Source organism: Lissotriton helveticus, chromosome 12 (assembly GCF_964261635.1).
Source record: "Lissotriton helveticus chromosome 12, aLisHel1.1, whole genome shotgun sequence".
Lineage (NCBI taxonomy): Eukaryota > Metazoa > Chordata > Amphibia > Caudata > Salamandridae > Lissotriton > Lissotriton helveticus.
In genome coordinates, this window is record NC_136073.1 from 726,656,112 (window position 1) to 726,680,968 (window position 24,857).

Consider the following 24,857-nt stretch of genomic DNA (forward strand, 5'->3'; position numbering starts at 1 on the left):
GAACCAGTGCCTTTTCAACAGAGAGGTCAGGGCCTGTACTCTCGGTTTTTTCTTGTAAAGAAAAAAGGTCCAGTTACGGAGTTCAGACCCATTCTGGACTTGAGGCGTTTGAACAAATTCATTCGGAAGGAGAGGTTTCGAATGCTGGCTCTTCATCAGATTTTCCCTCAATTACACCAGGGGGATTGGATGTGTTCCATAGATCTGAAAGATGCTTATTTTCATGTCCCAGTATCCAGAAAACATCGCAAGTTTCTCAGATTTCAAGTAGGGGCTCGTCATTATCAGTACGCAGTGCTCCCCTTTGGCCTGAGATCAGCTCCCAGAACTTTTTCAAAATGTATGGCGGTAGTGGCTGCTTGTCTTCGAAAACAACGGATTTTCATTTATCCGTACTTAGACGACTGGCTTCTGAAGAGTTCATCCCCATCTCTACTGGAAGAACATCTTTCGATATGCCTCCAACTCATGTACAAGTTGGGTCTTCAAGTCAATTACAAAAAGTCCATATTGAATCCCACCCAGAAGATCCACTATCTGGGTGCACAACTGGACACGGCAAAAGAAAACGTGTGTCCTTCGGAGGAGAGGTGGTCATCCATCAAGACAAAGTGTGTGTTTCTCCTTCAGTCTGCACGTCCGACAGTTCGACAAGTGTCCTCTCTTCTGGGATCCATGGCATCGTGCATCTTCATAGTGCCAAACGCACGTTTGCAGATGCGTCCTCTACAGCAGTGTCTAGAAGATCAATGGAAGCAGAGGACGGGATGCTGGGAGGGTCAGATTCTTCTCCAACAGTCTGCAAAAGATTCCATTCGATGGTGGATGAAGAAGACACACTTGATGAAGGGAGTTCCTTTTCATCAGGACCCACCAACACAGACTCTGATCACAGATGCCTCTCTCCAAGGTTGGGGAGCACATATGGGCCCGCTGCAAGTACAAGGGCTATGGTCAGATTTCGAGAAAGGGTATCATATCAATCTACTCGAACTCAGAGCGGTCCATCTTGCTCTCAAGTCCCTGGCTCCATCTCTTCAGACTCGGTCCCTCTTGGTGCAAACAGACAATACAACTACAATGTATTACTTAAACAAGCAGGGGGGTACCAGGTCCAGGACTCTGTCCATAGAAGCTCAGACCATCTGGCACTGGCTACTTGCACGAGACCTGTCCATAACGGCTGTTCACTTGCCAGGGAGCCTCAACACGCAGGCGGACGACCTCAGCAGAGACTTCGTCGAAGCGCACGACTGGGTTCTCAACGAAGAAGTCGCGCACAGCATTTTCCAGGCTTGGGGAACACCAGACATCGATCTGTTCGCAGACGCGGCAAACGCAAAATGCCCCGTCTTCGCGTCCAGGTTCTCCCAGAAAGGATCTCAAGGGAATGCCCTTTTGATAGACTGGTGTCAAAATTTGCTGTACGCCTTCCCGCCGACACCGTTGATACCAGCAGTGATCAACAGGATGTACAAGACCAAGTCCAGAATGATATTGATTTGCCCAGAGTGGCCACGCCAATGGTGGTTCCCAGATCTCCTCCAGTTGTCAATCAGGCCACACAGGAGATTACCTTGTCGCCCGGATCTTCTGTCCAAACAGGAGGGGCGTGTGTTTCATCCCAATCTGCCCTCCCTGCGCCTGGCAGCATGGCTCCTGAAGTCATCCAGTACGGGCATTTACAGTTAAATCCGGAGTGTATGAACATTCTTAAAGAGGCAAAGCGGCCTTCTACAAGACAATCCTACGGATTTAAGTGGAAACGCTTTTTTCTTTGGTGTCAGAGCAAGGGTCTTGACCCTATTCGAGGCCAAGAACAGGTGATCTTGCCTTATCTTCTTTATCTTGCTGAGTCTGGTTTGCAGTTTAATTCTATCAGAGTCCATCTTGCTGCAATAACTGCTTATAGAAAATCGCCAACACAGATATCGTTTTTTCGGTTGCCTGTGGTGAAGGATTTTCTAGAGGGATTAAGAAAGGTGTTTCCTCCAGTCAGGTCTCCTTCTCCACCTTGGGAGCTTAATGTGGTGTTGGCTAAATTGATGGGCCCACCCTTTGAGCCCATACATAAAGCGTCATTGCAACACTTATCTTGGAAAGTAGCATTCCTGGTGGCTATCACGTCTGCTCGTAGAGTGAGCGAAATTCAGGCTCTGTGTTGCAAGGAACCGTACACAGTTTTTCATGCAAACAGAGTGGTGCTCAGGACTCATCCTTCTTTTCTACCTAAGGTGGTGTCGGATTTTCATATTAACCAATCCATAACATTGCCTACTTTCTTTCCAAACCCTTCAAGTCCGGCTGAGCGGGCTTTGCACTCTTTAGATCTAAAAAGGGTTTTGAAGTTTTACTTAGATAAAACCAAGACTATGAGACACACAGACCGTTTGTTTGTGAACTATGGTCCTACGAATACTGGTTTGGCAGCATCCAAGAGATCCATTTCTAGATGGATAGTGTCATGTATCTTACTTGCCTATCAGCTAGCCCCCAAGTCTTTATCAGGTAGACCTAGGGCTCATTCTACGAGGGGAAAAGCTTCTACAACAGCTCTCCTCAGGAATGTGGCTATGTCAGAGATATGTAAAGCAGCTACTTGGCGTTCAGTGCATACGTTTACACGCCATTATTGCTTGGATTCTGATGCGCAAACAGATGCTCAAGTGGGACAGGCATCACTGAGAAATTTGTTTGCTACTTCTAGTTAAACTCTGTGTTGTTTGAAATATAGCTATGCGTTTATCTGTTTGCCCGCTTCTAGTGGGTATGAGCTTGCTACTCTATTCAGTGCTTATGACTATTAATGAGTATCCCCTGGAAGAGAAGGATTAGTTACTTACCTGTAATCCTAGTTCTCTTCCAGGGGTATACTCATTAAAGTCATAAGCACCCTCCCGCCTCCCCGGGCGAGCAGTGGCATTGAAGTTTTCAATATATAATGTAAAGTTTTAAGGGCAGTTTCCTGCTAATGTTTACTGTACCGTACAAAAGAACTGACCTAACTGTCACCTGTGGTGCATGATGGGAACAGAGTTCTCCTGGAGGCCTTAAAGGCAAAGTGTGCAGATTCTCTGGGGCCTTAAAGGCAGGGTGCCAGTCTGATTTTCTGTACACAGACAAATTTTCATATGCAGCCTTTTAGGCTAATAACTGTTTACAACAGGTTCTTTGATGAAAATAAAAGTTTTTTCATGGTTATGTAATGCATTTTAGGCTCATGCCTGTTTATTGCATTTATATTTAGCATATTTTCATGCTTCAGAACGTGTGTAAGGTTGGCTTTATTAGCCTATGTGTATATGTTAGGCTGCATATTATGGTTGTTATACATGTATATGTGTATAATTATTTTAGTACAATGTACTTTTTGATATATTTACACATATATATGTATATTGTTATGTGTTCCGGGTTCCCGCTCATGGGCGGAGATAATTCAGTGCTTATGACTTTAATGAGTATACCCCTGGAAGAGAACTAGGATTACAGGTAAGTAACTAATCCTTACCAACGTCAACCTCCTTGACTGCTATGGTAATCTGTGAGATTCTATGTAACAACATGCAGATTAGTAGGCTTAAATATAGAGAAGTAACAATCCAAACTTAACTTCCTACTGACATGATCATAGGGTTTTCACAATAATATGTCAGACCCAGTGCCTTTATCATACCATTTTATAATAAACAGATTAGGCCTATAGCTATGATCATTGGCTTGCCACCATAGCCAACTCAGTCCTGCTGTATGGAGTATAAGCTTTGCAGAAGCCGAAACGTGCAATACAAGCAGTCTTTTTTTTTGGGTGGAAGCACACAAGAAAGGCCCAGCCAAAACCTGTACTTAGTGGACCCAACATGTGGGTGGAACCGAAGCCCTTCTCTCTGTGGTAATCTGAAATTTATGTAGATAACATACGTCAGGCAACTGCTGGACTTTCAAACTACGGAGAGGGTGTGAGTTATAATTACTTAAGTTAACTATAACTGGTGAGTTTCAGTGGTATTTTTAGCTAAAATGTTAGGTTTAAACTGACATTTTCACCTAACTATAACGTAGCTTTAGCCTTTGTTTTTTTCTGTGAATTTCTAAGGTTATCATTAACCTAAAGTAATAGTTCATTAGCATACCCAACTACACCAACCTGCAACATGGCATTCAGCCTTGTGCAGCGTTGGGTTGACCCCAGTCCTGCATCCAGGTCCTACAAACATCCCCCCCCCATATGCAGGGAAACCCACTGTGGCTAAGCCTTGCGTCCGTACCCCCAGTGGGCAGCAAACCCCCCATCATTCCAAGCATAGTGTATGGTTGGCCGCTGGGCCTGTAGCCAGGACCTATGTCCAACCCAGCATGGGCAGCCAGTCCCTCGCTGTGCATGGCCTTCAGGAGTGTAGAGTTGGCCACAATATCTGACCTGTAGCCATGCCCTGTGCCCAGCAACTCACAGGTAGCCATACCACTGCCATGTACAGCTTTTGTCCGTATGCAGTGTGGGTTAACCGCATGGCCAAGCAGTTATACACAGCCAACTATCCACAGACAGTAACAACCCCTATTAAACATTTTGTTAATGGTATACCAAGACTCTCACAGAAGTAAGGGAGTCCTGCAGGCTCCTATGAGTCCCGAGAGTTCCATGGAAATGTAGCAAGCTCCTCAAATTTTATTTTTTTAATTTGGTCTCATGGGTGGTCCCTTTGGGCCCCTCCCAGAAGGGCCAGGGTACCACTACCCTACCCCACTATGCCTTTTTTTGTTTGTTTTTCAGGACAAGGGGAGTGACTCCCTGTGTCCTGTAGTAGTGGCTGTAACATTTCTCTTCATGTTGCTGCCAGCCAATCAAATGGCAAGCTCCCACAGGACTTGCAGGAGGCCCTCCCTCCCACAGGAGCGAGGCGGCCGACTGGAAAAAAACAGCCCCCTCGGCCAGTCAGATTGCTCTATTAAATGAAGTTGTGTGTTTGCAGGAATCCTGCAAGAGTTTAGTGAAGTAGTTCTAGTTAGATATAGTTACCACAGGAAATATATTTTTTGGTTTGCTAATAACTTTAGCACCATATGATGAATCTTCACAAAACTTTAAAAAAAAAAAGTTTATCTACCTCTTATCCTTCCTTGAAAGGTTCGGGCTGATCCGACCTGCGGGTGTTGAGATAAAATGGGGTCCAAAACACAATTTCCTCATGAAATTTCCATGGGGTTTTAGAATAGTGTTCGAGGTCAAACCGCTGAATGGAATTAAACCAAATTTGGCAGAAAGCTAGGTTTTACCCATAAAACATGCTTTTTTTTTAGTTAAGGTATAAATCTGTTCAGTATTTTTTGAGAAATTAGTGTTCAAAATGTATGTATATTCTAGACGGTTGGTTAATGGGACTCTTACGGGAGTCCCTCAGCATGCAACTTCAATCAATGAAGTGATCTGATTGGGCAACGTTTTTTTTTTTTTATTCAGTTGTTTCCCGCTGGAGCATGCACTCTGGCTTGCTGGCCGCAAAATGAAAAGAAATTTCTCATCATGTTTCTGCCCCCATTGCGGGGCTCGGGGCATCTGTCCCTGTGTGCTGAAAATCAAAAGAAAATATGATCTAAGTGAGGCAGGATAGGGTTTTCCTGACACCCTGGACCTTGTGCCGGATCCTAAGATGACCCTCAAGGGTCTCATTTAAAAAAAAAAAAAAAAAGTTTCTTTTTGTGGCGCAGCAATCCCACGGGGGTCCCACGAGAGCCAACGCATGTGTTCGGTCTGCTGCGGGAGTCCGCACGGCCCCATTGCGCCCACGAGAGTCCCGCAGAGTCTGGAGAACAATTAAAAACACAAGCATTTGCAATGCAATAGGTCTCGCATTATGAAAGTTTGAGCTATTGGTCTTGTAAATGACAATTTTTTTATTTATGTGTTGGTTTTGAAAATAGCGAAATTAATAGCTTTGTCATTTACAATGCCAATACTTTTATCTTTTGCAAATGTGACACCTATAGCATTTGTAATGCAACATGTTTTGTATTTACGTGACTTAGATGTATTGATATTACAAATAACAATGGCTTTTAATTTTTTTAAATACATAATACTTAAATAAAAAGTTATTGTAATTTATAATGGCAATAGCTTAAACTTTTGTAAATAACTTTTGTGAGGATTATTTTCAGTGTATTTTATTGTGACGAAAATCCAAGAACAGAAGTGAAATCTTAACATCTTTGTGACATTTGTAATAAAGCTTGAAACATTGAGAGAACATATTTGAACCAGTTGATGTTGAATGGTTGCACAGATTGATACTGTGGTGGCAACGAGTGATGCTGTGGCAGCGACGAGTGATGCTGTGGCGTTCAGTGATGCTGTGGTAGCGCATATTGATGCTGTGGTGCCCCTGAAAGATGCTGTGGTGCCCCTGAGTAATGCTGTGGTGGTGCGCTAGATAGAGTGAGTGAGGGCGATAGATAGAGGGAGTGAGGGCGATAGATAGAGGGAGTGAGGGCGATAGAGGGAGTGAGGGCGATAGATAGAGGGAGTGAGGGCGATAGATAGAGGGAGTGAGGGCGATAGATAGAGGGAGTGAGGGCGATAGATAGAGGGAGTGAGGGCGATAGATAGAGGGAGTGAGGGCGATAGATAGAGGGAGTGAGGGCGATAGATAGAGGGAGTGAGGGCGATAGATAGAGGGAGTGAGGGCGATAGATAGAGTGAGTGAGGGCTATCGATATAGAGGGAGGGCGATAAATAGATCGAGTGAGGGAGGGCGATAGATAGATCGAGTGAGGGAGGGCGATAAATAGGTAGAGCGAGGGAGGGCGATAGATCGAGCGAGGGAGGGCGATAGGTAGAGTGAGTGAGGGCGGTAGAGTGAGTGAGGGCGGTAGAGTGAGTGAGGGCGGTAGAGTGAGTGAGGGCGGTAGAGTGAGTGAGGGCGGTAGAGTGAGTGAGGGCGGTAGAGTGAGTGAGGGCGGTAGAGTGAGTGAGGGCGGTAGAGTGAGTGAGGGCGGTGGAGTGAGTGAGGGCGGTGGAGTGAGTGAGGGCGGTGGAGTGAGTGAGGGCGGTAGAGTGAGTGAGGGCGGTAGAGTGAGTGAGGGCGGTAGAGTGAGTGAGGGCGGTAGAGTGAGTGAGGGCGGTAGAGTGAGTGAGGGCGGTAGAGTGAGTGAGGGCGGTAGAGTGGGGGGCGGTAGAGTGGTAGAGTGAGGGCGGTAGAGTGGTAGAGTGAGGGCGGTAGAGTGGTAGAGTGAGGGCGGTAGAGTGGTAGAGTGAGTGCGATAGAGTGGTAGAGTGAGGGCGGTAGAGTGGTAGAGTGAGGGCGGTTGAGTGGTAGAGGTATGTGAGAGGATGAGGGTGTGAGAGCGAGGGTGTGTGAGAGCGAGGGTGTGTGAGAGCGAGGGTGTGTGAGAGCGAGGGTGTGTGAGAGCGAGGGTGTGTGAGAGCGAGGGTGTGTGAGAGCGAGGGTGTGTGAGAGCAAGGGTGTGAGAGCGAGGGTGTGTGAGAGCGAGGGTGTGTGAGAGCGAGGGTGTGTGAGAGCGAGGGTGTGTGAGAGCGAGGGTGTGGGAGAGCGAGGGTGTGGGAGAGCGAGGGTGTGGGAGAGCGAGGGTGTGGGAGAGCGAGGGTGTGGGAGAGCGAGGGTGTGGGAGAGCGAGGGTGTGGGAGAGCGAGGGTGTGGGAGAGCGAGGGTGTGTGAGAGTGAGGGTGTGTGAGTGAGGGTGTGTGAGAGCGAGGGTGCGTGAGGTAGAGTGCGTGAGGGCGGTAGAGTGCGTGAGGGCGGTAGAGTGCGTGAGGGCGGTAGAGTGCGTGAGGGCGGTAGAGTGCGTGAGGGCGGTAGAGTGCGTGAGGGCGGTAGAGTGCGTGAGGGCGGTAGAGTGCGTGAGGGCGGTAGAGTGCGTGAGGGCGGTAGAGTGCGTGAGGACGGTAGAGTGAGTGAGGGCGGTAGAGTGAGGGCGGTAGAGTGGTAGAGTGAGGGCGGTAGAGTGGTAGAGTGAGGGCGGTAGAGTGGTAGAGTAAGTGCGATAGAGTGGTAGAGTGAGGGCGGTAGAGTGGTAGAGTGAGGGCAGTAGAGTGGTAGAGTTATGTGAGAGGAGTAAGGGTGTGTGTGAGTGAGGGCGGTAGAGTGAGTGAGGGCGGTAGAGTGAGGGCGGTAGAGTGGTAGAGTGAGGGCGGTAGAGTGGTAGAGTGAGGGCGGTAGAGTGGTAGAGTGAGGGCGGTAGAGTGGTAGAGTAAGTGCGATAGAGTGGTAGAGTGAGGGCGGTAGAGTGGTAGAGTGAGGGCAGTAGAGTGGTAGAGTGAGGGCAGTAGAGTGGTAGAGTTATGTGAGAGGAGTAAGGGTGTGTGAGAGTGAGGGTGTGTGAGAGTGAGGGTGTGTGAGAGCGAGGGTGTGTGAGAGCGAGGGTGTGTGAGAGCGAGGGTGTGTGAGAGCGAGGGTGTGTGAGAGCGAGGGTGTGTGAGAGCGAGGGTGTGTGAGAGCGAGGGTGTGTGAGAGCGAGGGTGTGTGAGAGCGAGGGTGTGTGAGAGCGAGGGTGTGTGAGAGCGAGGGTGTGTGAGAGCGAGGGTGTGTGAGAGCGAGGGTGTGTGAGAGCGAGGGTGTGTGAGAGCGAGGGTGTGTGAGAGCGAGGGTGTGTGAGAGCGAGGGTGTGTGAGAGCGAGGGTGTGAGAGGTAGAGTGCGTGAGGGCGGTGGAGTGCGTGAGGGCGGTGGAGTGCGTGAGGGCGGTGGAGTGAGTGAGGGCGGTGGAGTGAGTGAGGGCGGTGGAGTGAGTGAGGGCGGTGGAGTGAGTGAGGGCGGTGGAGTGAGTGAGGGCGGTGGAGTGAGTGAGGGCGGTGGAGTGAGTGAGGGCGGTAGAGTGAGGGCGGTAGAGTGGTAGAGTGAGGGCGGTAGAGTGGTAGAGTGAGGGCGGTAGAGTGGTAGAGTAAGTGCGATAGAGTGGTAGACTGAGGGCGGTAGAGTGGTAGAGTGAGGGCAGTAGAGTGGTAGAGTTATGTGAGAGGAGTAAGGGTGTGTGAGAGTGAGGGTGTGTGAGAGTGAGGGTGTTTGAGAGCGAGGGTGTGTGAGAGCGAGGGTGTGTGAGAGCGAGGGTGTGTGAGAGCGAGGGTGTGTGAGAGCGAGGGTGTGTGAGAGCGAGGGTGTGTGAGAGCGAGGGTGTGTGAGAGCGAGGGTGTGTGAGAGCGAGGGTGTGTGAGAGCGAGGGTGTGTGAGAGCGAGGGTGTGTGAGAGCGAGGGTGTGTGAGAGCGAGGGGGTGTGAGTGGGTGAGGGGGTGTGAGTGGGTGAGGGGGTGTGAGAGGGTGAGGGTGAAGGAGGGTGAGGGGGTGTGAGAGGGTGAGGGTGAAGGGGTGTGAGAGGGTGAGGGTGTGTGAGGGTGAGGGTGTGTGAGAGGGTGTGTGAGGGTATGGGTGTGTGTGAGAGTGATGGTGTGTGTGAGAGGGTGAAGGGGTGGGTGAGGTTGTGTGAGGGTGAGTGAGGGTGAGGGCGAGTGAGGGTGAAAGGGTGGGTGAGCATGGGTGAGAGGGTGTGAGGTGAGGGGGTGTGGGGGTGAGTGTGAGGAGGTGTGGGTTGTGGGGATGAGTGAGGGTGGGTGAGGGTGGGTGAGGGTGGGTGTGTGAGGGGGCGTGAGGGTTGCAAGGGGGTTTGTGAGGGTGTGGGGGGTGTGAGGGTGAGGGGGTGAGGGGGTGTGAGGGTGGGTGAGGGGATGCGAGGCTGAGGGGGTATGAGGGTGAGGATGAGGGGGTGTGAGGGGGTGGAGGGGGTGAGGGGGGTGTGAGAGGGTGAGGGGGTGTGTGAGGGTGAGGGGGTGGGTGAGGGGGTGTGTGCGGGTGAAGGTGTGTGTGCGGGTGAAGGGGTGTGTGAGGGTGAAGGGGTGTGTGAGGGTGAAGGGGTGTGTGAGGGTGAAAGGGTGGGTGAGGGGGTGTGTGAGGGTGAGGGGGTGTGTGAGGGTGAGGGTGAGGGGGAGGGTGAGAGGGTGTGAGAGGGTGTGTGAGGGTGAGAGGGTAAGTGAGGGTGAGAGGGTAAGTGAGGGTGAGCGGGTAAGTGAGGGTGAGCGGGTAAGTGAGGGTGAGTGGGGTGAGAGGGTGTGTGAGGGGGTGTGTGAGGGTGAGGGGGTTGAGAGGGGAAGAGGGGGTGTGAGGGTGAGAGGGGGTGAGAGGGGGTGAGAGTGTGTGTGAGGGTGAGAGAGGGTGAGTTTGTGAGGGTGAGGGTAAGGTTGAGGGGGTGTGAGGGTGAGGGTGATAGAGTGGTAGAGTGAGGGCGGTAGAGTGGTAGAGTGAGGGCGGTAGAGTGAGGGCGGTAGAGTGGTAGAGGTATGTGAGAGGGTGAGGGTGTGTGTGAGAGTGAGGGTGTGTGTGAGAGTGAGGGTGTGTGTGAGAGTGAGGGTGTGTGTGAGAGTGAGGGTGTGTGTGAGAGTGAGGGTGTGTGTGAGTGAGGGTGTGTGTGAGTGAGGGTGTGTGTGAGTGAGGGTGTGTGTGAGTGAGGGTGTGTGTGAGTGAGGGTGTGTGAGAGCGAGGGTGTGTGAGAGCGAGGGTGTGTGAGAGCGAGGGTGTGTGAGAGCGAGGGTGTGTGAGAGCGAGGGTGTGTGAGAGCGAGGGTGTGTGAGAGCGAGGGTGTGTGAGAGCGAGGGTGTGTGAGAGCGAGGGTGTGTGAGAGCGAGGGTGTGTGAGAGCGAGGGTGTGTGAGAGCGAGGGTGTGTGAGAGTGAGGGTGTGTGAGAGTGCGAGTGAGGGTGTGTGAGTGTGCGAGTGTGTGAGTGAGGGCGTGCAAGGGTGAGGGGGTGTGAGTGGGTGAGGGGGTGTGAGAGGGTGAGGGTGAAGGGGTGTGAGAGGGTGAGGGAGGGTGAGGGTGTGTGAGAGGGTGTGTGAGGGTAAGGGTGTGTGTGAGAGTGAGGGTGTGTGAGAGTGATGGTGTGTGTGAGGGTGAAGGGGTGGGTGAGGGTGAGTGAGGGTGAGGGCGAGTGAGGATGAAAGGGTGGGTGAGCATGGGTGAGGGGGTGAGTGAGGGTGAGGGGGTGAGTGAGGGTGAGGGGGTGTGTGAGGGTGAGGGGGTGTGTGAGGGTGAGGGGGTGGGTGAGGGGGTCTGAGGGTGTGAGGGAGGATGAGGGGGTGTGAGGATGAGGGGGTGTGAGGATGAGGGGGTGTGAGGGTGAGGGGGTGGTGAGGGTGGGTGAGGGGGTGTGAGGTGAGGGTAAGGGTGAGGGTGTGTGAGGGAGTTTGTGGGGGTTTGAGGATGAGGGTATGTGAGGTTGAGGGGTGTGAGGTTGAGGGGTGTGAGATTGAGGGGGTGTGAGGTTGAGGGGGTGTGAGGTTGAGGGGGTGTGAGGTTGAGGGGGTGTGAGGTTGAGGGGGTGTGAGTGTGAGGATGTGGGGGTGTGAGGGTCTGAGAGGGTGTGTGAGGGGGTGTGAGGTTGAGGGGTGTGAGGTTGAGGGGGGGTGAGGTTGAGGGTCTGTGAGGTTGAGGGGGTGTGAGGGTGAGGATGTGGGGGTGTGAGGGTGAGGGGGTGTGAGGGTGTGTGAGGGTGACCCAGATTGAAGAGTCAAAGATGAAGTTGAGGGTGCTTAAATTTGGCAATAAAGCAAAATTCGTGTTCATATGTGGTAATTGCATACTAACACTGTATGCGTCTCCTTCATTCTGAGGTCAACACAGCTATAATGTTGCCCAATATCACATATGAGGTCTCAGCCAGGTCTAGCTTTACAGTCAAAAGCACACTGCATGCTGGGACTTGTAGTTTCAGTGTTAACAGCGTAAGCATAGGTTAATAAATCGCAGCATGCAAAGAGCTGTTGTATAAAAAAAGGGCTGAACTGGCTGAACTTATCACACTTCACGTGGTCCTTCTTGGCAGCAGTAATATGAATAATTGGCAAGTGCAATAGGTTAAGCCAAAGGCACAACTCGATCTCTAGCTATGTCAATTGTTTCGCCTATGTTGTTGTGACTGAGCAAAAATAAAAAAAGTGCTTGTTTTCCAATTACGAGAGGCATTTCCAAAAACCGTCCAAAAAACAAAGAAAATAAGCACATGCCCATCTTGCATGTGCATGTATCTGGCGTCACCATCTCGCGTGTGCATGTATCTGGCGTCACTATCTCGCATGTGCATGTATCTGGCGTCACCATCTCGCGTGTGCATGTATCTGGCGTCACTATCTCGCATGTGCATGTATCTGGCGTCACCATCTCGCATGTGCATGTATCTGGCGTCACCATCTCGCATGTGCATGTATCTGGCGTCACCATCTCACATGTGCATGTATCTGGCGTCACCATCTCACATGTGCATGTATCTGGCGTCACCATCTCACATGTGCATGTATCTGGCGTCTCTATCTCACATGTGCATGTATCTGTCAAGACGCTCCAGTGACACCAGTGTGATGACGTGTACGTCATGATGCAGTAGCCATTTAAAAAACAAGATGTTGAGCTGACCCCGAAATGCGGACTTTGTTCCCCAGCACTAAAGTCAGCGGCTTTGGCTATTATGCCACATCCTCTACTTCAATTTCCATAACAGCAAATTGTAAACATATTTTTAAAATAAATAAATACATTTATGAAATGCACCAAAGCAAGCAAAAAAACTAAAGCAGCTCCATTTTGTCGAAAGATGTTTTAGATTATCACAAAGGGTAAGCTAATTGTACTATATTCACGCTTTTTTATCAGAAAACGAAGGGAGCCAAGCAGTCTGGGCGAGTATAAGTTTGAATAGTTTCTGGAAGTCTTGGGAAAGGAGACAGCGACGGCATAATAAAGTGCAAATTAGGCTCGTAGCAAACATTGTTATCTTTACTGCAGTGGCAAATGTGGAACACACTTCTGCACCTATGCATCTGGGAGCCAGAGTCACCCTGTATCACACCTGCTGCCAGCACTATTAGGGGGAGTCGGGCGGAATACAACCGGACAAAGATTTTAACATCCAGCGGTAATGCCCTACGGTTGTCCCTCTGCACATGCCCCCGCAGCAACCTACCCGTGACACCCCACGCGCGGCGCTGCAGAAAAATTGCTAACTGCAAACCTCGCCACTTGTGCACCTTCTCTCGGTGTCCTGCGAGGAGCGTCCTGTCAGCAGTGTCCAGAAGGAGCCACTGCGTGCCCCTCTCTCCCTTCAGCGGGGAAAAGCGAGCCCGCAACGCCTCCTGGAGCAGCCCCCAGGACAATGGCCATGCCCCGACCACCTGTTTGCACCGCCAGCATTATTAGGCACAGCCCGCCGTCCTGAAAAAGCGGCTGTGGCCTGTGTGTGCTCATGGAATGCTTACCGGAGTGCATTGTCCCGAATAAGGGCTAGAAGGGAGCCTCCCGGCACTGCGCACCTCCGTTTTCCCAAAGAAACTTTCAGGAACAGAGTGTGGCCTGCTGTTTTCGGCGGAGAGAATCACGATATTCTCAGAGACTATCGGCTAGCGGTGGTCTCACGACACTGCATCCTCGCCAGCAACTGAAGGAAAGTGCTGGGCACTAACTATGTGCCCGGTCGCGTGGCGTCGTGCAGATGGTGAAAACGAAACTGAAACCTACGGAGCATGGCAGAGTCGGATTCTGACGCGCGCGACCCAATGCCAAGGCGCGCGTCAGAATCCGACATTCACAGCAAACAGCCAGCAGCAAAAGCGCGCTCACGAGGTCAAATCCGAGACGCAAATGCGCGCGTCTGACTCGTGTCCACATATTCAGTAAGCACATAGGTATACTAAAGTATACATGAGGCCCTTCGCTACGCTCGACCTAATAAAAAGAGGGGAGATGGTGTCCATTCTGGTTGGGTAAGTAGGCTGCCTACATGGGGCTTGGGCTGTGCTCGGCTCTGCGTCCAGCCCAGCACACACTCCCTCGGTTTGGCCAGCCGTAGGGGGTTCGATGCAGGGTCTGGCCTAAACCCAGGCCCTGCAACCAACCTTATGTCGCATACGTGGAAGGTTGGCATATGTATGCATGCATTATATTTAAATAGAAATTCAAAACAAAAAAAAAGGTTAAAATGATGTTCTAGTAAGATGAAAATGTAAGTTTAAACGTAGCATTTTAAACTACAAAAACCACTGAAGTTCACCAGTTATAGTAAACTCAAGAAACTATAACCTGCAGAGTGACTATGCACTGCTTATGACCTCACCTATGACCACACTCAAAACATGTTCCATTACGTCATTGCTAACTTCACCGATGAAAAATAAAATGACATCCTTGATTACAGCACTATGCATAGCAGGGGCATGAGTTATAGTTTCTTGAGTCAACTATAATGGTTGAATTTGTGTTTTTTGTGTTTTTTTTTGTTTAAAATGTTATGTTTAAACTGTCATTTTAACCCAACTATATCGTAATTTTAACCTTTACGTTTTTAGGGAACATATATATATATATATAATTTTGTTTGTGTGTGGAGTTCTGATAATGTCTCATTATATCTGTAAGCCAATGCCCGAAGAGCCTGAGATCAGTCTATTACCAAGACTTGGAGGAATTAAAAGATGCATTCACCTGTAAAAGAGACGCTCTAAGCTCTGATCTGTAGTAAGAGACTTCCCTGAAAATGGGTGTTGCTTGCATCCAAGAAGGTGCAACGATACCTAATCCAACAAATTGAGAGTATTTTTAATGAGAGATTTTATGTAGAAGACAAACTTGATTGTCCGGTAAATGGTTGGTGGGGTGGGTGTGAGTACGTTGGTTAAAGAATTTCAATTCTGGCTCTGTTGTGGCTGAGCAAGTTGATGTTCTCAAAATGTAGGATGCGTTCACAAGTTTTACTCAGCATGTGTAGGCTTCTGCTTTCTAGACCTTCAGTAAACATTCTCCTTGTCTTTGCCAGATTTCATCTCGCTGCTGCCAAAGGTTTCACAGAATGCTTGAGCGCCTTGCTGTCTCACGGAGTGGAAATCAATGCCAAAAACGACCAAGGTAATCTTCAGCGTGTGTGGATTTCAACTTACAAGTGCTGTTTTTAAATGGACCCTTTTATTTGGTTAGATCCTAAAACGCCCAATCGAACACCATCCTTAGCTTATTTTTGAAAGACTAAAGGTGTAGGTGAGGATGTTGATGGCGTGGTTATGAGAACGTGGTCCTGCATAGTGCCACAACAAAGTTACTAGTGTCGCAATGCTCTTCTCTGACGAGTGGAATTGATTTGCTGCAGCCTGTATACTCATACCGTGGCACTATCGGCATTGAAAAGAACCATGCATCTCTCGCCAGAGAGACAGACCTTGTGTTTTGTTTAAGAAGTTCTATTACCTTGGGAGAATGTACTCTGCAAGAAGTGCTCAAGTCAAAGTGCTTTGAGCCTGGGGCCATCACATGCAAGGATCACCACCCAGGGAAATGAAGGTGGGGCGGCACTCATCCAACTAATCTAGGTTTAGTGGAGCATGGTATTAGTGAGTCTTGCCTATGTCAGCGATCAGCAGGTACATGAAATCACACCATAAAGCAGGTTTCCAACATGCTGACGCGTGCGATGCATCTGTCACCTGAGCTGGGAGCACTTGGTGGGAACCATCCAATGAAGGTTTGAAAAGAGAGTGAGCCTTGCACTGTGATTGGTTTCTCATCAAGATTAACACAATAGTGTGTGCCTTGAAAGAACTGTTTGCTGCTGAGCTGCTTTGTAGGATCCTGCTATTGGCTATATCTCGTCGGCTGCCCAAGGTGGACTGGCCTGTCAGGAAAAAATCAAGTGAGATCAGGGCAGGCCAGTGCTTTGGAAAGGCCTTGGGATGAGAAAGAGTTGGTCATATGCGACGCCCTACATGAATAGGGACTCCAGTTTCCCGATAGGCCTTTGCACCTGTGTGCCTGGGAGTGTGACAATCTGGCAAGCGAAAAGCAAAGCATTTGGTGAAAGCTGTTGAATGCAAGATGACATTGTCTAGTGTAGGTTTCTCCACAGCTCCGTCACTTGAGACGTCACAATGGCATCTAGAAGGTGACCATAGGGGTTTAATAGGCACAATATGTACCTTGTAAGCTCACGTTCAGAAGGTATTTTGCACGGTTGACTGCACCACACCACACTTATAAATAGCATTGCATGTTATCGAATGCATCTAATGATCAGTAACTGCGTGTTCTGATACTGAAGTACGTTCTGCTGGAAGATCAGAGCTGCACAATGGCTTAATGGCCAATGACCATATACCAGTGACCATTCCGGTCTTAGGAATAGTCCTTCATTTGTCGTTACAATGTACTAATGATTCACATTGCTTTACCCGTTAGCAAAAAGTATGTATGTGATAATTGTATAGCATGAACCCAGTGCCTTTGCAACAGCACAGTGTGCAGGGTCAAAGGCAAGGATGCATTCAACCACTGATTGGTGGGTTGCCGGGTTCTGCGACTAGAAGTGGACTTTTAATTCCCTGTAATGTAGTGTTCCTTAAAGAGGCATGTATTCATGTTTCCTAAATCAGAGAATGGGTTGGGCTCAGGGATGGTTTTAAAGACCGTGGGAGCATAGATCTAGAAGACCGGTGCCTTATGGTTTCCTTTGTCGTCCTTCGTTTCCAACATGCTGGTGCCCTTGACTGCAGGTGTGTCCAGAACCATTGGAGTGGTTGGCTTTCCAAACACTTAAGCAGTGGTGTTGCTCATTATGGATGTGTAGATGGCACACCTACTTTTGAAGATGGTTTGGGCTGACAAGGGAGCTTGTGCAGTTCCATCAGGGGTGGGCGGATGTGCCGCTATTTCTTCAGTCTCTTGAAATATGTGAGATACTTTATATGAAGGTCTTGCTAAAGATGGTACACAATGCACTGCTAAAGCCAAGACTTAAAATTCTAGTCCCCGGGTTATGAAGGAAATTAAGAATGTCAGTGATTGCTGGGCTGGTGTTTTTCATGAAGTGATTGTTGTTTGTCTGTCTTTCCTAGGATGCACGGCCTTGCACCTGGCTGCCAGTGGCTGCCACCCTGAGTGTGTAAAGCTCCTCCTGCAGGTAAGCAAGCGCTTTCTGTTCATGTTAAGAGGACATTCCCATTCGGCGCTACCTTACCTTCTGTGCAGAGACTACAAGTGTGGGCTGCTTGATCAGGGAAGGAGAGACATACAAGACAGTGTGGGATAGTCAGTCACCTGTCGGACTCTGCTCTTATGTGACTGACTACTCCATTTCATATCAGCGAGACCTGTACCCAATGAAGGTCCTTTACCCCCCTTCAGCTTCTCAGAGGCACTGACCAAAGAGGAATGCATCAATTTTTCATAAAGTATAGATCACTGCTCTACGGCTTGGATATACTACATTCTGTTTCTGAGAAAGCACGATATACCATCGAAACAACAGGTCTGAGCAGTCTGCACAGGGGCTTTGCTCTCTCTAAAGAACGAAAGTATATATTTTTTTAATCAAAACACATGCAGGGTGCTGCCCAGGCTGCTGGATTTCTCATCGTTTTTGAATCATAAGCCGGTCACAGTATGTGTATTACAATATCTCAAACATAACCTGGGTGGCTATGCTGTCACTGTTGCCTGTCCTGTTTCTATAGCCTGCTGTCTGCAGTGAGTTGCTTTGTTCGGTTTGTTTTCCTCCCTGCTCCTTACCCACTCCTCCCACGCGAGAGCCAACATAATGGCGGGAGTGGCGCCTGCCATGGTATAGGACTGCTTGATCACCCACCTGGCGGGTACAACAGGTGCGCACTCAATGGAGAAGAATGAACCTGAGTTCCCTTCCCTTGCTGGAGTCCCTGCCCCTTTGTGTCTACGGCTTCATGCCTTGTGGTCACCGCGTCGCTGGACGCGCCACTCTCGCCCAACGGTTCATTACAGGATTTCAGCTGACTGTGGTGAGTGTCATGAAGAGGCACCGCCGCGCAACCACCTTTTCTGGCGGTAGAAGCGCAGTCACCAGGTGACACACACCACGCAACCTCTAATTATGGTCTGCTGTTCTGACTACTCGTCAACCCAAACTGGGTCTGGCTCTTTGAAAACTGCAGAAAGACGCCTCCTCCCAAAACGCGCACGCGACTAACCAGCCGGACAGCTTTTTTAACTATACAATTTTCTTATAACCTGTCGACACTTGAATAGACTTTGTGTTGATGATACTGAAGACTGCTGTCACCCAGGTCCATTGTGTGATGCTAGCCCAGTTGTTGCGGATTGATTGCTAATCGTGTTACAGGTCTTGAAAGGCGATGGGAGCTTACCTCCCCTTCCAGCCCAAGGTAGACAACTCATGACTCAACAGAAATCCTGAAAAAAAAATTCTATTTAAACTTCTGAACATATGTGTATATATAATTTTGTACTTGCCACAAACCTGCAGCTCGAAAATCAACAAAATGAATTGAGGCCTTGGGGGTTGTAATATGAGAATGTGCCTCCATTCTGTCCTCTGATGAATATCAAGTGACAGACTGAATTTGCCTACTACAAAATGCCATTTCAGAAGCCTGAGGGTCAATAAAGTCAATCATATCAATACAAAATGAATAAACAGACCTTGCCACAAACTGTCTCTACTTCATATTTACATATTTTTATTAGCTGTAACAATTCGTATGTTTCTTCCATCCACTACAGCCGACCGCATTGTCCAGTGAGTTTGCACACTCCAGCTATTGCCTAACTTCACTCTGGGTGACGGCTTACTGCTCTTTCACAAGGCAGACCATCTACATGCATAGTAGGGCCTTTCAGTGCCAGGGACTGCAGTGGTAAAGTGTTTTCTGCATTTTAAAATATATATATATATATTTGTGAGGGCCCACCAGCTCCCACGAGGTTTAATAAAAAAAAAAATACGGAAAAACTGGCATTAAGAAAGCCAAAAGGGTGTCAGCCCACGCCAGACCAATTGGTGTTGCCAATGCTTGTTTTGAGATGTGAACCTTCCACGTTAGCCGGGTTAATATATCCCCACCTACAGGGAAATAGCTATAGATATAGAAAAGATACTAGAAAGATGACTAGGGCGGGATACAGAAGCAGTGTGACTTGGAATGGTAGTGTCATTTTAACTCACTTGTGAAGTTCCCAATACAGGGCAGCGCCTACAAGCAGAGCCAGGAGCTGCTAAACAACTGCCACCCACCTAAGGTACTCACAGACTGGAATTTTAGATTCCTAGAAGTGCTGCTCCCCCAGATGTTCCCGGGACCAGTGTGCGGGCTGATGATGGGAAAGACAACCCTAAACCACTGAAAACAACAACATGATATTTTAATACTGTAAGAGAATGTGAAAGGAAAGCCCAGGAGAAAGTAAAGACAAAAGCAGTGAAGAGGACTTGATATAGTCACAGAAATTCCCTGACCTCTCCAGCGGGCAGGATGGTGGGCATTAGGGTTCGCCAGGATTATTAGGCACTGCCTCGCTGAGCAGTGACGTGGACAGAAATGGCGATGAAAGAAGGACCGGGAAATGCTAGAAGTTTAAGTCCTTGGCACGCGCCTCGACTGCACTGGCCTGGACTACGCTTCCCAGCTAAAAATTGCATTCCTTGTTGTCTGTCCTGAGCTGTGCCCTGAAGGGAGCACTTTCTGCAGTGCAAAATTACTGCCTTTTGTTTTGAACCCTTTTGTAGCCTTCTTCTTTTAAATTTTTTTTTAGTTCATCCTAAATATTTTTGGATTGAATTTAAAATAGTTATATGCCTCCTGCCTATTGGTGGTGATGCTTGCATGCTCCTGGTCCAATCAGGCCTTCGGCTCTCGCTTGAGCACATGGAAGGATGCAGGGCTCTCTTGAGCACATGGAAGGATGCAGGCCGCGCAGAGCCCTGCGGGTGTAGCTTGAGGATGTCGGGGCCAAATGTCTGCGTCATTGCCTAGGAGCCTGTTTTCTGGGGCTAATGTAAGGGCTCCGGTGCATTTTAGGTTGGTGCGAGAGTGCTGGTCCCTTGAGAAGGTGAAGGCACACTGGGGTAGTCATGTGGACCGACTCCCCAGAATGCTGCAGTGACCCACCTTGGCTAACAGAGATGAGGGGGTCATAGGGGCTTTGACTCCGATAAATAAGGGGGTGGTTCTTCATGTTACCTTTACTGGGTCTTCAGGAACGTGGGACTCTACGCTACGGGAGCGTGACTGACTCATCAACGGACTGACTGCGCAACCGAATCAATGAATGATCATATTAATGAGTGATCTAATGAGTACAAGGGCTAAGTCTGTGAGTGGACAGTACAGAGAGGAACAGTTTTGGAAAAGTTCATGTGGGCTGAAGTAGAGAGGATCATTTCTAAGTAAAGCCATCGCCTCCTTCAATGTACCCTAACTCAAGGATTCTAAATCAGGTGTGCCTTCCTGTGTTTACTTTTATGTATCCAGATAAAAATATTATGTGGCTCAGGAGGTAATTCACATCGGTGAAAGATCAGGTACTGGCATTGGGAGTTCCGAAAGGTGTGTGGGGGGCAGCTCCATGGAGATATAGCATCCTTACTTCCTCCCAGACCCTCCACCATGAAAGCACCTTGCACTCACCACAGCTCAAGTATCTTAGCGGCTGGCTGCAGACACACATAAACAGTAACTGACTTGCCAGTTAATTGCTATCAGGTCTCTCTGTTGCCTCACTGTTTGTATGTATTGAAGATCAGGGCTCAGACCTTCAGGGTGTAAGCGTGCCTATCCAAGCATGCTTTGCAATGAAATAGTTGGAAATTGACCTACTCCGCTAGGGCTGACTGTGTCTAAGCCTGTAAACCTCCATTCGAGGTGGATGTGGCACACCTCCAAGAACTGACATTTTCTAAAACCTCTTTCTAGATTCTTGACCTCTTTGCTCCATTCCAACACACTTCTTTTGGTTCCTCATCAAAGACTGGTATTCTGGCTTCCATGATAATATCGGTTGTCCTACTTATTGCTTTCATCAATTAGATCATCAACCTCACTCTTGTTGATCAAATTCCCTTCATCTCTCTAATGTCTCCCAACAGTATCCTTAGTTTCAGAATTAACCGCCATATTTCATGTATTTCTGCTCTATAACTGTATGTTGTCTAATGCTTAGTTGGGTGTGGGTCCGCCTTATCATCTATACATTTTGTACATCAACTTTGAATCCTTAGAAGTTATAATATGTATGTTTTCTAGCACAATCTCCTAATGTTCATCAACCTACTATTGTAAAACGTCCTGCAGAATCTGGGTCCTCTGTTTGTTATGTATATATTTTATATTGCTATTGCACAATTTGACAAATGTGATTGTTTGTATACCACCTCAACCATTTATGTTCTTTTATTGTAGAGCGCTCTGATACCCCCGGGGGTCACGTTCGCGCTATATAAAACTTTATAAATAAAGAGCATTCTTTGGATATATCAGCTGTGGTTTTGTAATTGGATGGTTGGCTGGTGGGTCGTAGGGAGCCCTGCTTCTAGCACGCCTGATTGGAACCTGGAAGTCATCTGGAATTAGCATTTGCCCTCTCTATTGTTTCCACAATCTCTGATTTGACCTCTCCCCAGATGTGAAGTCTCAAACTCACAGGTGCAAGCTAGAATAGATCATGCGTTGTAACCCTCTGCTTTTTAATTTCAGCATGGCGCCAATGAGGAATCCATTGACTTCCACAGCCGGACAGCGCTGCACTGTGCAGGTAAGCCGTATAGCGAGCGAGAGCAGTGGTCGTACACTGGGAGTTCTTGACAGTGTGCAAATACAAGATCTCAATGTATCGTGTCCTTCTGAAACGGGGCAACGTCGAGTATCATAATATTGACCATTGGTGTAGCACATGTTTGATATTGCGCAACTCGCTAGTACTCACTTTATCAGTTGCGGGATTCAAAGCCAGGTCCATACTACAAAGGGACTTTATTTTAGGTTACAGGCACTTAACCTACCGAGATATGTTGGTAAAAAGAACACAATCACTCCAACATGGCAGCCCTGTTGAAGCAGAAAAATATTTTCTACTTTTTAATATTTGCAGTTTTAATGCCGACATGGTTTTTACTCCTTTCTTTCACGCCTATCGGTTGAGATGTGCCACAGACGGAACTGTTACTAATTTCTATCCCAGAACACCATGCTTGTAGTAACACATACTTTTGTTTCAACTATCCTGGTCAAGATTGGAAATGCGAGAAATTACTGCCAAAACAGTCTCGCGAAAGGCGACATTTCTATAACCTAGTAATATCACTCATTTTTGGTTTTTACATTTTGGTTATTTTCTTCATCCTTTTCCAGTGAATGCTTTGATCCTGGCCTATTACGTATGCTCCTATTACGTACGCTTTCTTTTGCTTCAGTTTTCTTATTGGAAAATGTAAGAAGTGCTTTCAAACTCCTTATCCTGTTTGTAACGTTGCATGAACCTAAGTACCTGTGTTTTATGCGACCCTGTGCCTGTATGGCAACATTAGTTGCAGTGCTTCATTTATAAAAATAAATAAATGCCGGGGCCCTAGTCCAGACGCCTTTGCAGCTTGCACCAGTTAATGACCCTGCCAGCGTTGCCAATGACAGTACCAACACAACTACTAACCATCACACTCCTGCAAGTGCGACAATACCAGGCCTCCCAAAGCTGTAAGAATGGCTATTAGTCATTTTTAATGTATACTGAATTATTGAATAACTTGATGTATTTGTCTCTAAATTAGACAAACTGCGCCACCATGTGGCAACTATCATAAGGGCCAGTGTTGACTATTAAGTGCCGGTGCTGAGCACCGGACATTACCGGCTCAAATTAAGCCCTGATTAGTTGATGCAAATACCACTGGCAGGGTGGGCATTTTCAGCGATTTAAGTGGGCTGAGTTCTTCCAGGTCTCAGACCCGGTAGTAATTAAAAACTGACATTGAAACTGGTGCCTGTCAGGCCCCACATTCATGTCCTTAACTTTAATGTCAAAAATAGTGATCGATTTCTGAACTATGAAGGTTAAAGGTATGTCATGGTAATCCATGTCCGCAAGTTTACATTTTTATTTCACGTTTTACTTAATCTTGTTTTCCCGGTCGCTATTTCCAGGATGTTATATTTCTGTATTTTTTCTGTGTAGCATATTACTTTTGTATAAAGGTGTTTGTGACTGGTCACGAATAAGCGGTCTGCAGTTGATGCCGCAGGCAGTGCGATTTTCAATGTGCATGTCAGTGGGCTAAAAAGACGTGTATAATGCATGGTCATCCAACCCTTGGCATGTCTGCAGAGCGCGCAGAGCAATGGTTACGTATTGCAGGTGCAGTTGTGAATTTGTGCAAATGTGTGTGAGGTAGGTACGCACTTATCAAAATACGGGACAGTATCCTAGCTCCCTTCTACCTCACGTGGACTGAAGATTGGTTGAACGATTTGTCCCCCCCCCTCACTTCCGTAGCCTCTGGGGTGGTAGACTAGGCAGGATTTTCTATCTCCCTCGGCTTGCCCTTTGTCTGAACAGAACTTCTCACTCCTTCTCATCACCACTTTTCCACTTGTACCACTTCCCATCAGTTGGTGTGTGTGAAGATTTAGGGGTTGGGACATCCAGCTGAGGTAACCTGCAGATTACTTGTGGAGTGGGGATATCCCTCATGTTTGATTACAGAGATTGTAGTTCCACCTCCTCTCAGGTCCCTGGACTCTTTGTTCATTATAAAGTTAGGGCGCCCCCTCTATCCCTTACCTCGGTTGTCCTGTTTCAGAGTTGCTGTGCCTTCCCCTGAGGAGTTCTGTAAACTGGTCGGGAAGGCTGTGTTCTTTCTCTTCCACACAAGATGAGGCTGCATGTTTCCTCCAGTGATCTGATGCTGGGCACTGTCTGAATCCAGTGCTACAGTAAATGATCTCCCCTCCTTAATCACCCAGAAAGACATAGAAAATAAAACAGCACATGCACCTTTCACCTGACTCCTACAGAACATCAATAAACACACTGTGGAAATTAGGGTCAAAGGGAAATTTTTTAAGACCAGCCACAGTTCAAATCCCCAAATATCACAATAACGCTAACCAACTGAACTGGGGGTCTGACAAATATCAAGCCCAAAGGTGAAAACAGTACATAAAGGAACCAGAAAGCATTGCGCTAGGCTTGGATTCCCATCAATGGTCAAAGTGATCAATCTCATCATCTGGTTATCCAGCCATATACACTATCCATATTGCTTTTCTCCTCTCCACTTAACTATTTGAACTCTGTTTGCGATAATTTTTTAAGCACCTTTGGGCTTGATATTTGTCAAATCCCCAGTTCAGTTGGTTAGTGTTATTGTGACTCCTACAGAAGACATGAGGCCCTGCCAGTAGCCGTTGCTCCCGCGAAGTAGCAGTGGGGCAGGGAGGGGAGAAGTGAGGGCGGAGGAAGTGGGGGTATAAAAGACGGAAAAAAACACTTACCTACCGGCTTGCCGGCTGGCTCCTCTCCTCCATCCACTTCCTGGCTTCTGTGCGAGCAGGACACACCCAGGCTCCCCATAGCCAATCACAATGCTGCAATGCAGTGATTTGATTGGTCTGAGCACTGTGGTTCAGCGCTCAGGCAGGGAATGGGAGCCTGGGCATGTTCTCCACCCAGGCTGTAATGCAGCCTGGGTGGAGAACATGCAAAATGCGCCTGACTGGCCGGCACAAGATGGCCGGCTACACAGTCATGAGAACTTAGAGAGTTCCACCACTTCTCCCCCCTACCGTGCCGTGCCCAACCCCACGAAACTGCCTCAGCACGGAAAAATAAAATGATAATAACCTCATGTTATCATTCCCTTTTTCCTTTTTTACAGTGCTGAATGGCAGTGGGGCAAGGAGCCTCCCCCTTAGAAGAGGAGCTGCCCCTGGACAGTACACTACCGCCATCTTTCTCAGAACCCAGCAATACATACATATAGGATGCTAAGAATTACAGGCACACCTAAACTCTTTCACCAACCTGCCCTTCAAACCAAGTATTATACAAACATACCCCGCCCA

The 24,857-nt window shown here is 48.2% G+C and overlaps 1 protein-coding gene across 3 annotated transcripts in view; it reads left to right on the plus strand.

Annotated features, from left to right (window-relative positions):
* ANKRD35 (ankyrin repeat domain 35) overlaps nt 1-24,857 on the plus strand; it is a 1,062,691-nt gene that overhangs the window by 910,847 nt on the left and 126,987 nt on the right. For all 3 annotated transcript variants that reach the window (XM_078670748.1, XM_078670749.1, XM_078670750.1), the window contains exons 3-5: nt 14,801-14,889; nt 16,866-16,930; nt 21,495-21,552. In XM_078670748.1, coding sequence (XP_078526874.1) covers nt 14,801-14,889; nt 16,866-16,930; nt 21,495-21,552 — 212 coding nt within the window. The remainder of the gene's footprint in view (nt 1-14,800; nt 14,890-16,865; nt 16,931-21,494; nt 21,553-24,857) is intronic.